This window comes from Heterodontus francisci, chromosome 6, assembly GCF_036365525.1.
Source record: "Heterodontus francisci isolate sHetFra1 chromosome 6, sHetFra1.hap1, whole genome shotgun sequence".
NCBI classification, from domain to species: Eukaryota; Metazoa; Chordata; class Chondrichthyes; order Heterodontiformes; family Heterodontidae; genus Heterodontus; species Heterodontus francisci.
The window spans coordinates 54,891,609-54,908,717 of record NC_090376.1 but is presented as its reverse complement, the minus strand read 5'-3'; the positions used below and the strand labels follow the sequence as shown (position 1 = coordinate 54,908,717).

Here is a 17,109-nt window from a genome sequence, read left to right as displayed (position 1 = left end):
ACATGAGGGTGGAGTGGAGGGGGGCGAAGAGACTTCGCACTCATACACACACCCCCCCCAAGACTGTTCTGCCAGGCTTTCCAGTTACTTGTCTGAGACAAGTGGGACACTGCAGATAGATTTCTACCCAAAGGCATGAACATTGTAGGACCTTCCCCTGGTCCTGAGATCTAGTATATGGTTGTTTTACTGCACTAATAATCCAGAGAGCACCACTTCAACACACATCATGGCAGTTTGAGAATTAAATTTGAGTTTTTAAAATAAATAAAAAGCTGGTACCAGTAAAAGTGACCATGAAGCTGGCTGTTGTAAAAATCCAACTAGTTCATTCATGTACTTCAGGGAAGAAAACATGCTGTTGATGTGTTAGTTTTAATTTTCCAAAATTCCCTAGATGCAAGGAAGGTTCCATTAGATTGGAAAATAGTGAATATAACTCCTTTATTTAAAAAGGGAGGGAGACAGAAAGCAGAAAACGACAGGTCAGTTAGCTTAACATCCGTCTTAGGGAAAATGTTAGAAGCTAAAGAGGTTACAGCAGGGAATTTAGAAAAATTCAAGGTAACCAGGCAGAGTCAGCATGGTTTTGTGAAAGAGAAATGTTTAACCAATTTATTGGAGTTCTTTGAGGGAGTTACATGTGCTGTGGATAAAGGGGAACCAGCGGATGTACTGTATTTAGATTTCCAGATAAAAGGTGCCACATCAAAGGTTATTGCAGAAAATAAAAGCTCATGGTATAGGGGGTAACATATTGGCATGGATAGAAGATTGGCTAGCTAACAGGAAACAGAAGGTATAAATGGGTCATTTTCTGGTTGGCAAGATGTAACTAATGGTGTGCCACAGGGATCTGTGCTGGGGCCTCAACTTTTTACAATTTATATAAATGACACAGATGAAGGGACCGAAGGCATGCTTGCTAAATTTGCTGATGACACAAAGGTAGGTAGGAAAGTAACTTGTGAAGAGGACATAAGGGGGCTACAAAAGGGATATAGATAGGTGAAGTGAGTGGGCAAAGACCTGGCAAATATGATATAACGTGAGAATGTGGGAAATTGTCCACTTTGGCAGGAAGAATAAAAAAAGCATTTCATCTAAATGGTAAGAGATTGCAGAGCTCAGAGATGCAGAGGGATCTAGGTGTCCTAGCACATGAATCGCAAAAGGTTAGTATGCAGGTACAGCACGTAATTAGGAAAGCTAATAGAATGTTATCATTTATTGTGAGGGAAATTGAATACAAAAGTAGGGAGGTTATGCTTCAGCTATACTGGGCATTAGTGAGACCACATCTGGAGTACTGTGTACAGTACTGGTCTCATTTAAGGAAGGGTGTAAATGCGTTGGAGGCAATAGAGAAGGTTTACTAGACTAATATCTGAAATGGGCGGGCTGTCTTACGAGGAAAGACTGGACAGGCTAGGCTTGTATCCGCTGGAATTTAGAAGAGCAAGAGGCGACTTGATTGAAGCATGTAAGTTCCTGAGGGTCTTGACAGGGTAGATGTGCAAGGGATGTTTCCCCTTGCAGAAGAATCGAGAACGAGGGGTCACTGTTTAAAAATAAGGGGTCGTCCATTGAAGACAGAGGAGAAATTTTTTCTCGGAGGATCATGAGTCTTTGGACTTCTCTTCCTCAAAAGGCAGTGGAAGCAGAGTCTTTAAATACTTTTAAGGCAGAGGTAGATAAATTCTTGATAAGCAAGGGGGTGGAAATGTAGAGTAATCAGTTCAGCCATGAACTTATTGAACGGCGGAGCAGGCTCGAAGGGCCGAGCGGCTTACTCCTGCTCCTAAAAGAAAATTTGCTATGTCAAGCTAGGTGCTCTTAATAATGCTGCCCATTCTTAGCAAAGATTTCCATATTTCCCCAGTTTAACATTTAATATATAATATGCATTGTTGAAGTGGTCCTTAGATTTTAATCAATTATTCTCTATCACAAATCTCCCATTAGCACAGGATTCCCTTGACAAGAACCAAGTAAAATAAGCTAACTGCATCTTTATACATCTGCTGCGCACTTGCAGTGCTCCGATTATGATGCTATACACAAATATACCCTGAAAACATCAGTCCCAAAGCTGTCCCAGTGGGGCTTTACCAAGCTCATCCAGGCAATTATAAAATCTGCTAATAGGACTCCAGGGCAACATTCATAATTGGTTAAGGACATCACAAATTGCCTCTGTACACAACACACCATTAAAAGCAGATTTAAAAAAAGAAAGAGTTAAGACAACAGTGCAAGGAAACCGGATCTCGATTTAGAGAGAATTCTCCTTCAATCTAGAAAGAAAATATGGAATTCCAAGTTTCACAATGACTTTTTCATTGAACACAGGATGTCCACAGCAGTAATTAAGTAGGAACTCCTCCAAATATTTTTTCTTTCCACAGTTTACCCTAGGTTTCAAAGTTCAATCACCATCTTCTACGGGCTACTCCAATCTGGTCTGTATTATTTTATAACTAGCTTCAGCCTAGCCCACTACCACTATTTCCTTTAAAAAAAAAGGATGCATCAAGTAGGATTTAGAAGTGCTTTTGTGTGGTATGCTATGGTGGGGTCTCTTGACGCCTCCACTGTATCTGATCCTTTGTGCTTCTCGTCTAACATCCAGTAGCGGATGAGCAGAAATTTCCAATATTGGGAAGACCGAAGCCACTGCCTTTGCTCCCCACCCACCCCCCGCCCCAAACACATTTCTGTGCATTCCCAATTTCCTTTATTAAAAAAATTGTAATAGACAAGACACAAAACCAAAGATAAAAATCCCAACAAAAAATGCCACATTGGTTATTTCACAAATACCGTCACTTTCACCAAATGCCATATGACCCAGCAGGTTCTACTGAAAAGTGCGTGTGAATGGACATCATGTAAGCATAGGATCAATAAGAAACCCCTCTATGGTCCAATAGAACAGTGTCTCAAATTGGGGTCAATGGACCCCTGGGCATCCACAGAAACTTTCCAGGGGTCCGCAAAATAACGTGAGATGCGAGCCGAGAGGCAGGAGCAGATTTCAGCTGCCACATCTACAGCACAGATTGAGCTGGCTGTCTCACCTGGGAGGGGAACAGTGCATCACAAGGATGGACAAACTCTGCAGCGAGAAGCAGTCAAACTTAGCTCACTGATATTTGTATGTTTTCTTAAAAACATACAAACACTTTACATACAACACTGTCAATTTACGAGCATTATATATAATTTAGATGGGGGGGGGGGGGGGGGGGTTGGCATGATTACTAACCCTTCAACCAAAAATGTTTGAGAACCACAAGTAGACTACCTGAACAACCAGCATGAGTCAGCACTTGATTCCTATATAGTCTTGCAGTATTTGTTTTAAAACAAAAATCTCTTCAATTCCGTAGTGATGAGGTTCTAAACTACAGTAACCAAAAGTACTGTGTAACGTGAATATGTAAAATGCAAATACAAATACTAACCAGATTTATCACTACATTGTACAAATGTGAAAAGCAAAAAACTGCACATCCACAGCAGTTAAGTCAGCACTTGTGGAAAAAACACTAGTTTATGTTCTAGATGTCCAGCACCTCAGAGGTATACGCCTGAAACTTTAAAATGAAACCACCGATTTTCAAACTCTTTTCTCTTCAAGCTGAATTTCTAAGTTAGTTTTCAGTGAAGCAACTTGACTGAATATAATAGATCAAGAGATACATAAGGCAGCAATTTCCCAGCACTAATGCTGGGATAGTGTAATCTTGATTATTCAGATTTCTATTATCTACATTCTTAATTATTCCCCAGAATTTTTGCAGAACTCAAAGCCTTGGGTCTGAAGACAAATTGGAATCATCCAGAATTCATTAAAGAAAGGAAACTACAAAATGATTAAGAACAAATGAATCAATGTTTGCAGGTGTCACAGCTACTAGAATTATTTAACTACTTTTTAAAAAAAGTTCAGTTTATGAAGTTCATTTAAATACTTGAATGGGGACTTGGGGGACCCTATTATGGCAGTTAGAACATTACAATAAATGAACAGCTCTATTCCTTCTTCACTGTATGAAAAATTGCTCTCAAGCCAATGTTATCTAGCTTTTGCCGATATTATGAAATGCTTGTAATTGGTCTCTTCAAACTACTTCCACCACTACAGATCTGTAATCAGCAGAACTTCACCCAAGTATTGCACAACTGAATCTCTCCAAGCTGTTAGGACAAAATCCATAATTAGACAAAGCATGAAAATTCCACTTACACTTCACTGAAATCGTAGTGATATTCCTGCATTATAAAAGTTACACCACAACCAGGCATTTGATCACTGAACCCAAATTTTCAATTTAAAGAAAATAGAATTAAAGCTCAAATAAAAATCACAATTCAAATACTTCCATATGTAGAAATATTCCAGATACTTCAAAGCGCAACAGAATGAGAAGATGGGTTTCAAAAAATATTTTTGCCAGCTGCAGCCGCCTTCCATGACACTGTTTTGTGGTGTCTCAACCCTATTGGAGGTGTAAGCCCTAAGCTTTCAGCAAAAACTTTTTTAAAAAAATCAAGAAACCAGAGAGTCAACAAGGATATATAATGCACAAAGTAGGAACATCCACCGAGGCAGTATGGGGCTCAGAAAGAGGCACTTTCTATCTACCTGTGGTCCACTTGACAAAAAAGCATTTTATTCCGATTGACAATGAATGCCTGAAGTTACTGAAATTTAAAGTACACAGCCAATCCTACGCACCTGTAAATTGGCTGTAAGAATCTGTTTGCAAACATTAAGCCAATATAAAATTGTTGGGTTCAACTACTGTTTTGTTAAGCTTGTAATGTTGCTCATGTTACACCTGCTAATAAACATCCGCCCTCTAAACAGAGTCAGAAGATTGTGGATTCAAGTACCATTCCAGAGACAGCCAGCAACATTCTCATCCCATGAATGACAATTAAAAAAAAAATGTGTGCATATTTGCCAGCTCAGAGAGATACTGAGTGTGCTGCACCTTCGGATGTGCCAACCTACAGACAAGACGTTAACCGAGGTCCATCTGCCTTCAGGTAGATGCATGGCCATATTCAAAGAGGATGAAAAGCTCTCCTGACCAATATTTATCCTTTAACATTACTCTCTTATTGCTGTTTGACAGACTTTGCTGCGCACAAGTTGGCAGCCTCATTTCCCCATTTTACAACAATGACAACACTTCAAGAGTACTCTATTGATTGTGAAATGCATTAGGATGTTGGGTCATCCCAAGGTAATGAAAGTGCCATGTAAACTCAAGTTCTCTTCCTTTCTCAGGTGCCACTATTATAAATTTACTTACTGTTATATCACATTCCTGAACTTGAGCACTGCACACCCTGATTACAAAAACACTTTCTATTACTTCAGAAATATCAAACCAGCAGTATGCAGATCTAACCACTGTAATTAACTCATTCTGTTACACCATCGCTGGGAATTACTTCAGGGGTATCCCCAAATGGCTGCCACAACTTCACTGAAAGAATGGTGGAATTTCATGACAGCCTATCTGGGAATGTTACTTAACCTCCAAAGTTACTGCAGCAGCCCCAAGGAAACTTCCAGAGAAAATACCTATATCGTAGGATCTCCATAAATTAACACATTAATGTTTCCAGGTTTTTACTACACTTATTTATGCAATGGCTGGATAACTTTGGACGTGTGTCATAACCCATGACTCATGTGATCTGCAGCAAGTTGTACTATTCAAAATGATATTCCACTGGGTAATCAAATGATATTCCTATAGCTGACCTTGCTTGTAAGCAAACACAAGAAAAATACATTAAATTCGATACTCAGTTACTTACGTGAATGCTTTCCAAATCTCGTCATGTTAAAATCATATAGCTGAGATTGTACAAAACATTTAAAAACATTACTGGGTGGCAAAAAGTTGTGTCATGAAAATTAGCATCATGCTATACAAGTCAGGAGAATAACTGAAGAGTTAGGATATGAAAAGGTACTGAGCACACAAGATTAAAGCAACAAGCCAATTTTTCACTTTTAAAAAGTCTTTTCTATCTTCAGACACCACAAACCCAATGGTACCTTCCACAGGTAGGCATCTTTTATGTACAAGCCGGTCAGATGCATTACTTTGCACCTAAATATTTGGGTGGGGAAGAAATTAGAATCAAACCTAATCCTGACTTCAGTCAATGTTAACGGACCTTTCTGCAGGAGTCACTGAATCATTAACAGGAGCAGAGATTCTGTCCAATAAGGCAAACTGTAGTGCTTCAATCGCCAACCCATCAGCTAACTAGTATTGACTAGAGGTCAATCCGGGGACTATCCTGATCCACAAGGCTCAATACTGCATTTCACAATGCATTTACACAGTACCAATGGAAAAACAAGGTTTTAAAATAAGAACACTTAATGTTGTACCGCAGGTTACTAATCAAACGTTAATAAAACAAAGAATATTTACATTTTTAAATTTTAATTGTCCATTTGCAAGTTATCCTAATTTCAATTGGCCTCCACGTTTTACTGCCAAGAGGTCAGTACATTGCCTACTCAAATACCTCTGCCAGTATCCTCCACTGGGGACTAGATATCACTGGGGCATAACTTTCCTCATCCCTCTGTGGTAGGAAGGCACCACAATATTCACTTACTGCAGCTCATGTCAGAAATTGACTCGCAAGGTAACAAATCAGTGTTAGAAATATTCAGCAGGTCTGGCAGCATCTGTGGAGAGAGCAGAGTTAACGTTTCAGGTCAGTGACCCTTCATCAGAACATTCAGGTCACTGACCTGAAACATTAGCTCTGCTCTCTCCACAGATGCTGCCAGACCTGCTGAATATTTCACAGAATCACAGAATAATAGTGAAGAGGCCCTTCGGCCCATCAAGTCTGCATTAAAACATTTCCAGCATTTTTTGTTTTTATTTCAGATTTCCAGCATCTACAGTATTTTGCTTTTAAATAATGTGGCTGACTCAGTAGCATTAGGTCTGCACCACACAGCAAAAATAACTACCATTACATTTCATGTTTTTTCTCCTTCATGGAAGGGTTTGGGAATGAGTTCTGCATAAAAGTGTTGTGATTTAAAACAAAGTGAATTTACAGTTTTAAAAAAGTCACAGGCTTCAGGTTTGAAGTTATTAAAGCTAGACAAGCCAAGTTTGTGAAATGTTCCAGCTCACCATCTATTTCAAATTTGAGACAGTGAGAGTTAATTATCTCATCTTGAACCCATGAAACCAAGATGGCCCCTATTCTATTTAAAATTTTATTTTCTTTAAATCCATATCCGAAAGGAAAAAGAGGAAAAGTAGGAGGAGGGGAAAGAACAAGGCAGACAGACAGTTTTATTGGCAGGTTTAATGGCAAATTGGTTTATTAAAGGGAAAGAAGTTGGAAAGTCTGCCCTCCCACCACCTGGGAACACAAAGGGATACATGGACAGTCAGCTAGCTAGGTACATCGGAGGAGGAAGCCTGGCCAAAGGGGAAACTCAGTCAGGATCAGAAAACTGACCAGGAAAAAAAAAAGTTAAGCAAATAGGGATAGTGTGATGGATTTTTTATTTTCTTGTTCTCAAGGAAGGTTCTCTAGTAAGATGAATCAATACAAGATGAATTACATCTCCTATCCTATACATTCACTTGCTTGCAAAATAAAGCAGTTTGATAATTTGTATCTACCCTCATCTCACTTGAGTGAGCCAGTCCACATTTGGAAAGATTGGGCAAGTTTGTCATGTGCAAAAGACAATATCAAATTCGGATAGCGGAGGACCCGAGATTTCATGGCCAATGACGCATTTTTTTTTTTACAGCCATGAACTTGGTAGGGCACTAATTAGATTAAGTAGCATGGACACATGACACTCATTGTTTACAGTGATGAGCACCACTGTACCAGCTTGGCTCAGTGGTAAAGTTAAGGGCTCTCTGGTTTAAAGCCCAATTCCAGACTTGAACACAATCTGGGGCGACACTTAAATGAAGTCAGAGAGTGCTGCATTTCTGGAGGTACCGTCTTTCAGATGAAATGTTAAACGGAGGCCTCATTTGCCTGTTTAGGTAGACGTAAAAGATCCAATAGCACTATTGGAGAAACAGGGGAATTTTCCTGGTGTCTTGGCTGACATTTATCCCTCAACCAAAACCAAAAACAGATTCACAGACCATTTATCTCACTGCTGTCAGTGGAATCTTGCTGTGCATAAACTGGCTATCAAATTTGTCTACATCACAACAACTACAGTTGGAAAAACAATGTGCTGGCTGTGAAACATATTGTGAGGATCTGAAGGTGCTGCATAAATGCAAGATTTTTCTCTTAGAGAATATCGAAAGCAGGCCTAAAACTCAGGTGTTCCTGGATGAATTATCCAAAACTAGTTCAAATTCTAAAAACTTTGAAGTTGAATCAAGATCAGTCACTACTGGGGTATTTCCAGACTATTTGCATAATAGCTCAAGTCAGTGTAGTTGTTTTAAGAGAATAAAACCAGATCAATTAGGTACCAAACTACATTTTAGAGAAGCAAAGTCAGATTAGTTGAATTCCTTCCCAATTGTTGTAAAGCGGTTTAAATACAAGAAATCTGGAAAAAAAAGAACACTTGGGTGCTCGTTGACTAATTAACAAAAAAACAATACTGCAAGTAGTTCTAGACTAAGAACAGTTTCTCAAAGTTAAAGTTCCTAAATGTTACACAACTGAGCACAATTAAAGCCACAAAGTAGCAATTAAAAGTTACATGGCAGACTGCAAAAGTCATTACTATTCACAGCAATAATTTACTCTTGAAGTGCCTTTATGTTGAGTATTGTTTGTTCCCAATTACATCATTTACAGATTGTCCTTGTAGTTTATGAAAAGTTCACCAATTTGGAACTATAAAACCAGAACAAGGGTCACTACAAGAGAAAGAGAGAAAATAATAGCACTGGCTAAATTAAAAAAGTGTTTAAAAACTGTACTGAAGTCTTAAAGTATGTACAACATATCAGCGATACTGTCCCAAGTTGGGTTTTTTTTTGAAGTTCATACAATAGAATTTACCAGTTGGTGATTTTAGATCAAAAACTGCATCATCCTCCTCTGCCAAGGCCATTTATGCAATGTGTCGAACAACTGAGGGAAATTGCTTGGTGCAATGGATTAGATACTGGACTTTCGTCGCGTCAGCTGGGTTGAAATCCAGGCCAAACTGACAACTAAAAAGTTTATGTCTGCTGGCTGCAAGGGTCCGATGTGAAATAAGCTTGGTTGGTGGCAATCCAGTTCCTAATGTGATGGCTTGCATGTGTAATGGAAACAGGGCTGTGACTTTGTGTCTAGTTGTGTTATATCTAACCTAGGAAACCTAGATGCAGACACTGGATGCCTGAAAAGTATTCTGGTCCCCAACATTGTTATTCTTTGAAATGAGAATTTTTTAAAAACTCATCTAATTTCCAGTGGTGTTAGTTTCTATACAGCAACATTCACAACAGCACTAATTTAAATGCAAAGCCAGTAGCTCAGACCCATCAGGGATACTTAATGAGAAATTGCTCTGAACAAATTTAACAATGCCTTGCTTGACACATGGCTTAGCTGAAGGTAGCTAGAATACACAGTTTGCACCAAGCCAGCGAAGGATGTACAAGAACAAACACGAGGTTACTGACAAGCAAAGATCATTTTTGAAAGTTTACATATAGTACTGTGCCTGATAAAACTAAGAGTTCAGACAATGTTGGGCATTTAAGTATTTAAAATATTTCCAATTTAAAAATATTGAGCTAATTGTGCAAGATATCATTTATCTATTATGCTTAAACTACCATACTTTACACTTAAAAGTGGCTAGTATTTCGCCACTTCTACCAAATTCAAATTCACTCGTGTTTCAGGCTAAGAGTACAGAATGCAATCCATCACTGCAGCTGCATTAATTCATCAATTTAATTTACCATTTTATCCCTCCATTCTTGTTTTATATGAAAACTCCTTTCCCAACAGCAATGTGACAAACTACATCTGTTCTCTTTTTCCTTGTAGCCATTTGTTTTACCCTCCTCACACTTGCAAATTCTGAGCCACTGTAGCAGCAACGCCATCAAAAGACATTTTTTTTTAAACCAGAAAAATCATTCAAAGACACTAGTTTCCATGACAAAAGCGCTGCCAAGTAGTCAGCTATGTTCATTTTCTAAAATAAACAAACACTGGCACCCAGTAAAGGATAGAAGTTACAACTGTTACAGCTTTGGGAATAATTTTTTTTTAAATTGCACATCAATGCTTGGTGGTACTTCAACTTTGATTCTTTTCTATGCATCAGGGTTTATTAAACACCCTGCAGTGTACAGCTCAGGATTAAGATTCGAGCTAGTACTGTTGTTAATCTAAAAATTTCAGTGCGCTTAGAAGCACTGATTTTGGATCAGACAGCAACTATAACATACAGAGCCATCTATATATTCAGCATAAGGGTAATCTTATGGATGGTGGGAAAGGAAAAGTAGTGGTGTAATTGAAAATTACTAAATTTATCAACATAGGAGGATATATAAACTTGGTCTCATCACATCCATCAAGAAGAAATGGAAAGGAGCAACGGGCGACCTTTAAAGAGGTGGTAATGTCTAGGTACATTCCACAAGGGGGAAGGGAAGGCAACCAAAGCCAAAGTTCCTTGAGTAATGATGGAGTTACAGAGAAATATCAATCAGAATAAGGCACATTCTTATGACAGCTTGATAACTGAAGGGAGAATCAGGCTGAATATGAAAACTGCAAAAGTGAAAAAGGAAGTAAGGACAAAAAGAGACAATACTAGACTAGATTAACAGGTAACAAATTGGAACCCAAAAGGTCTGCAATAGGCATATTAATAGCAAAATTGTTGTCAGAGCAGCAGTGGGGCTGATTAGGAACCAAATGGAGATCTGTTGGTGGAGGTAGAAGGCATATCTGAGATACTAAGTGAGCATTTTGTATCGGTGTTTACCACGTAACAGGACTTTGCCAAAGCAATGATAAACAAGGAGGGTGGCAGGATACTACAGGAGATAAAATAGATAAAGAGGAGGCCCTAGAGAAGTATAGTATGCATCCTAGGCTGCTGAGGGGAGAATGGAAATTGCAGAGGTGCTGGCCACAATCTTGCAATCCTTCTTAGATACAGGGATGGTTCCAGAATATTCGAGGATCACAACTGTTACACACTTGTTCAAAAAAAAAGATATACCTGGCAGTTACATGTCAGTCAGCTAAACATAAGTGGTGGGAAAGCTTTTAGAAACAATAATCCAGGAGAAAGTTTAACAGCCACTTAGACAAGTATGAAATAATAAAAGAGAGCCAATAGAGATTTAAGGGCAAATTGTGTTTGAGTGACTTGATTGAGTTTTTGATGAGGTAACACAGTGGATGAGGGCAGTGCAGTTGATATGCACTTTCAAAAAGACTTGAACACAACCTTCTAACTCAAGATGAGTGCACTATCAGAGCCATGGCTGACAATAAAGCATATGGGATCCTGTGCATTATAACAGCATAGAGTACACTGCAGCCAAATTAAAATTTAGGGTTTTACTTCAATATTTTGAATGAAAAAGATTATAACCTCAGGTTCCTGTGTAGTTTCTGCAGTTCAGTTGCTTGAATTCAAACCATCTGGTCATATTGCATATGGAATGTATGCACCATCAGAGGTGGGGGTGGCAGGAAAGTCTAATGACTAAATATATTGACAAGTATACAGTTCATTCCCTCATCCATCCATTTTATATTTGTTTTAAATTCATTCTCAGAATAAAGGAGTCACTGGTAAATCTAGCAATTATGGCCCATTCCTAGTTGCCTGCAAGCTGTAATAAAAACAGAAAATGTTAACAATACTCAGGTCAGGCAGCATCTGTGAAGAGAACGAAATTAACGTTTCAGATTGGTGGAACTGTCCTTAAGATGTAGTGCACTACCTACTTGAATTGCTGCAATCCATGTACTGCAGATACAACTCAATACTCTTCATGATTATAATTGTTTTCTGATTTATCTGTTCATATTTTCTGTACCCTAGAAGTGTGGAAGCCTTTTAGAGCAATCACATACATACAAAACACCAGTCTAACTTCATAAACAGAGAAGCAAAACACTGCAGACATACTCAAGTGAATGAGGCATTCATTTAAACGTCGCGTGTCGTTCTCCCAAGCTCATACAGCTCAGAAAAAAAAAGCTTACAATAAAACTGACTGGGGGCGGGGGATGGGAAAGAAACGAGTCGCTCGCACAAAACCCAGACTGTCGGTACAGTGTTTCAGAACACTCTTTCCACACAAATCACTACAAACCGTGACCCAACCACAACGTTAATAATTCCATTTGTCAGAAAACAATCAGGCACAAACTTCAGCCAAAAAGTAGACACGGTGAACAAATTCAATTTAAAAATAAACATTACATATACTTACAGGCTTCGGCATTTTGTCTGTCCTAGGAATCAGCACACGAACACAACACGGTCCAATCGCTCTGTTTTCTGTGAAGAATGAAGTACACCAAGGCAAGTTATAAATAAGAAGTCTACGTTTTCTTAATTACATTTCACCTTTTAATTACAAGTCAATACATTGTATCCGCTCCTGCTGCCCACTATTTCCCCTCCCAAAGCTATTCACCAGCCCACCTCTAACACTGAATTTCACACCCTTTGCTATTGACTGGGTGATTGACAGCTTCAACGCTCATTGGGAACCTGTCAGACCAACAAGGGGCGGGCAAAATATGATTGATGGCTCGTACAGCCAATGAGGGTGCAATTAGCGAGCTGCCAGCCTCCACCCGGGCAGGTATCTGGACTGTGATTGACAGTGACAGCCGCCGCTGGAACTGCTAAACCCGCAGTAGCGGTTGGTCAAGGCATCATTTGTGCCATTTAACGGTTCCATTAAACCAATTGTACGGCCGGGAGGCGGGATTTGTAGCTTCTCAGCAATTGAGTGTGTTAACGAGTTTCATTATCAGAGCAATGAACAAAAGTTACGGTTTCGACTGTTTGGCGCCTCCTGACAGTTTTAGGATGGGGTCGGTTTGAAAAAACCCATGGAGGAAAATAGAGTAAAACAGTTATTGTTAAAATAAATATTTAAATACAGAAACTAGAGAACGATTAACAGATGTATTGAAAAATAAAGTTTTTATTCTACACGTTTTCGGTAGCAGCAACAACGCAATCTGCAAAGAGGACAATGACTAAATTGCTGGCGCAATACGTTTTAACACCCCTACAGAATAAAACCTCATGGTGTCTGCATGTTCCCCGTCCTGTTACAACTGTTAATCATTAAAATGCATATTTCCTCAAAAGTCTAAAGAATAAATTAACTTTATATTTCCACTTTGTTAGAAACATATTTGTCAAAAGCAAAAAGCCACACGAATAACAGGACCTTCATCCCACATGTATACACACGTACACAGCTGTGGCGGGGTTGGTTTAAAACGTTTCGCAAATGAGAGGGATAATTGGGTTAATTTTGAACGTGCAGCTGCAGGAAAAATGGCGAAACATCTAAGACATCATCCATACGTTAAACCAGACTGCAATATTTGAACCTTTTGTTCTGATATAACCCAGGCCACTCAACTGTTGCAATTCGACCCGTTTTGTTACTGTTTCAATATTGAGGGGAAAAAAGACGTGATATTACTTATTCAATGCTGAACGATTCGCAACTAAATGCAGTTCGTCACCCAATATAATTATTCATCACACTGCCCCTCGTCTATGCAGATGGTTATTTTTTCCACATTCATTTGTAGTTTTATTTAAGCAAAGGAATGTAGCGGGAACGGCCTGGCCTTCATTTGTACCTTCAGGCCTGACAACGAGAAAGAGACATAGAGGGAGCATTAGGAAATCCTCACACTCAGTACAGACTTTACTTTCATAATAAGACCAAAAAAAACATAATTTACCTGGGCGTAAAAACTGACCTCTTTAAAGGTCACGTGAGAAAAACTCCCAAACAAATTGTCCTTCTCAAATTTCTCTGCTGTTGATGATGAAGCGGTGTAATTTTCAGCAGTGAGAATGCAACATGGCCGCCAGTGAGAGCAAGGCGTGGTCCCCACTGACACATCTCAGTGCCGCCGTCCTCTCCATGGCGCTGCCTGTGCCCCCTGCTTCTCTCTGTAAACTGAGACGCTGCAGGAATACCCGAGGTGATCGAGTGAGCTGCCCGGGGCAATGAAAGCCGTGCCAATGACCCGCACTAACTGCTCTCAACACGCTACCAGCGCTCTCTGGGAGCAGCATCTGTGCTCTGCCACTGCAGTGTCTGCGGAGCCGGGAAGCATTTCCAAGTGAGGGAAGGACTCAAATAGATATTTTTTTTATTGCTTAGTATGAATAATCACTGCTTAGTAGGATCTGGATGTTAAAACTGTATTCCATCTCCCACCAATTTGAGAAAACAAATAATCTTCTCGTGGGAATTACCATTTAAATGATAAACTTTGACAGAGAATTTGCAAATTACTTAATCGTCCGCGTTTTTCTAAAATATATACAGACACTAACTTGGGAGATGTGAAATACATAAAGCATTTGTGAGTTATGATCTTCCTCACTAAGTTAGATGCATGCTGTATTTCGTCCTCCAAATATTATGGGTATATTTTTCAAGGTATAATTGAAAAAGCTTTGTTTTAATTACTTTTTCAAACACCGTAATTCAATGTAACTCAATTCCTCATGAGGTTACATTTTTTTTAAATTAAGAAGGAAATTGATTCCCTAAACCTGCCCAGACTCAGTCCAAGTTAGCTGTGCCACGCAATGGTTCAGAAACAGGATTAGGTCGCAAGTATGTTGGAATATGCACTACGGGCTGCTCTGCCTGTTCATGACATAATTAATGGCCCATAATTTGTTGTCAAAATAACGACAAGGCTAATATTACAGCAACTTCCAGCGAGGGCAGATGCGTAGTTAAATCCAAAAGTTGCTGTGCCCTCTATTAGTTTCACGTAGTGGCATCTCGTAGATTGCCTCAGCGTTGAAATGCACTGAATGATGTGAAGTAGTATTTGCTCAGTAGATATGAACTAAACTTGCCACAGAGAGTTAAATATTGTCCATTTCAGTCTCAGTACCCTTTTAACAATGTGATAAGTGTTAATCAATCTCTCTGACACTGGAAATTACAACTGTGGAGTCACTTTCCTTCAGGTTTTACTTGTTGGAGATGTCATAAAATGTAAATTTTTAAATAATTTTTCCCTCTTTCTCTTTATCCAGTCTTTCTTTTCCTCTCTATTTCTGTTTTCCACATGATTTATTATTGAATTCAACCACTCTAACTTACGCTTCCTTCTCAATTCTTGTGCTGTTAATTTCACAATTCTTCAATCTGATTGGTTAAGGAACTACATATTTGCTTGACCCATTCACTCATGTTCTAAAAGCCTTAGAGGTGAAATTATCAGCTCACACTTTCAGCTACATGTTGGGCAAATATTTTAAAAACTTAAATGTGCAAGACCAAGTCTAACTAATGGCAGAAGTGGTTAGATGCCTTACCATCACTAATTATGGCCTAATATGGTAGCCCTGGTGAGATAGCATTGGTGACTTTTTTTTTCATTCATGGGATGTGGGCGTCGCTGGCCAGGCCAGCATTTATTGCCCATCCCTAATTGCCCTTGAGAAGGTGGTGGTGAGCTGCCTTCTTGAACCGTTGCAGTCCATGTGAGGTAGGTACACCCACTGTGCTGTTGGGAAGGGAGTTCCAGGATTTTGACCCAGCGACAGTGAAGGAACGGCGATATAGTTCCAAGTCAGGATGGTGTGTGACTTGGAGGGGAACTTGCAGGTGGTGGTGTTCCCATGTATGTGCTGCCCTTGTCCTTCTAGTTGGTAGAGGTCGCGGGTTTGGAAGGTGCTGTCTAAGGAGCCTTGGTGCATTGCTGCAGTGCATCTTGTAGATGGCACACACTGCTGCCACTGTGTGTTGGTGGTGGAGGGAGTGAATGTTTGTAGATGGGGTGCCAATCAAGCGGGCTGCTTTGTCCTGGATGGTGTCGAGCTTCTTGAGTGTTGTTGGAGCTGCACCCATCCAGTCAAGTGGAGAGTATTCCATCACACTCCTGACTTGTGCCTTGTAGATGGTGGACAGACTTTGGGGAGTCAGGAGGTGAGTTACACACCTCAGGATTCCTAGCCTATGACCTGCTCTTGTAGCCATGGTATTTATATGGCTACTCAAGTTCAGTTTCTGGTCAATGGTAGCCCCTAGGATGTTGATAGTAGGGGATTCAGCAATGGCCGTTGAATGTCAAGGGGAGATGGTTAGATTACCTTTTGTTGGAGATGGTCATTGCCTAGCACATGTGTGGCGCGAATGTTACTTGCCACTTATCAGCCCAAGCCTGGATATTGTCCAGATCTTGCTGCATTTCTACACAGACTGCTTCAGTATTTGAGGAGCCACGAATGGTGCTGAACATTGTGCAATCAACAGCAAACATCCCCACTTCTGACCTTATGATTGAAGGAAGGTCATTGATGAAGCAGCTGAAGATGGTTGGGCCTAGGACACTACCCTGAGGAACTCCTGCAGCGATGTCCTGGAGCTGAGATGATTGACCTCCAATAACCACATCCATCTTCCTTTGTGCTTGGAATGACTCCAGCCAGCGGAGGGTTTTCCCTCTGATTCCCATTGACCTCAGTTTTGCGAGGGCTCCTTGATGCCATACTTGGTCAAATGCTGCCTTGATGTCAAGGGCAGTCACTCTCACCTCACCTCTTGAGTTCAGCTCTTTTGTCCATGTTTGAACCAAGGCTGTAATGAGGTCAGGCGCTGAGTGGCCCTGGCAGAACCCAAACTGAGCAGGTTATTGCTAAGCAAGTGCCGCTTGATGGCACTGTTGATGACACCTTCCATCACTTTACTGATGATTGAGAGTAGACTGATGGGGTGGTAGTTGGCCAGGTTGGACTTGTCCTGCTTTTTGTGTACAAGACATGCCTGGGCAATTTTCCACATTGCAGGGTAGATGCCAGTGTTGTAGCTGTACTGGACCAGCTTGGCTAGGGGCACGGCA

At 40.0% G+C, this 17,109-nt stretch overlaps 1 protein-coding gene across 1 annotated transcript in view; it reads right to left on the bottom strand.

Annotated features, from left to right (window-relative positions):
• Nucleotides 1-14,339, bottom strand: part of LOC137371319 (radixin) — a 102,472-nt gene extending 88,133 nt beyond the window's left edge. The window contains exons 1-2 of the mRNA XM_068033704.1: nt 13,978-14,339; nt 12,471-12,538 (exon numbers count right to left, since the gene is read on the bottom strand). Of these exons, the coding sequence (XP_067889805.1) occupies nt 12,471-12,482 (12 nt within the window). The 5' untranslated portion in view covers nt 12,483-12,538; nt 13,978-14,339. The remainder of the gene's footprint in view (nt 1-12,470; nt 12,539-13,977) is intronic.
• Between the last annotated feature and the right edge of the window lie 2,770 nt (nt 14,340-17,109).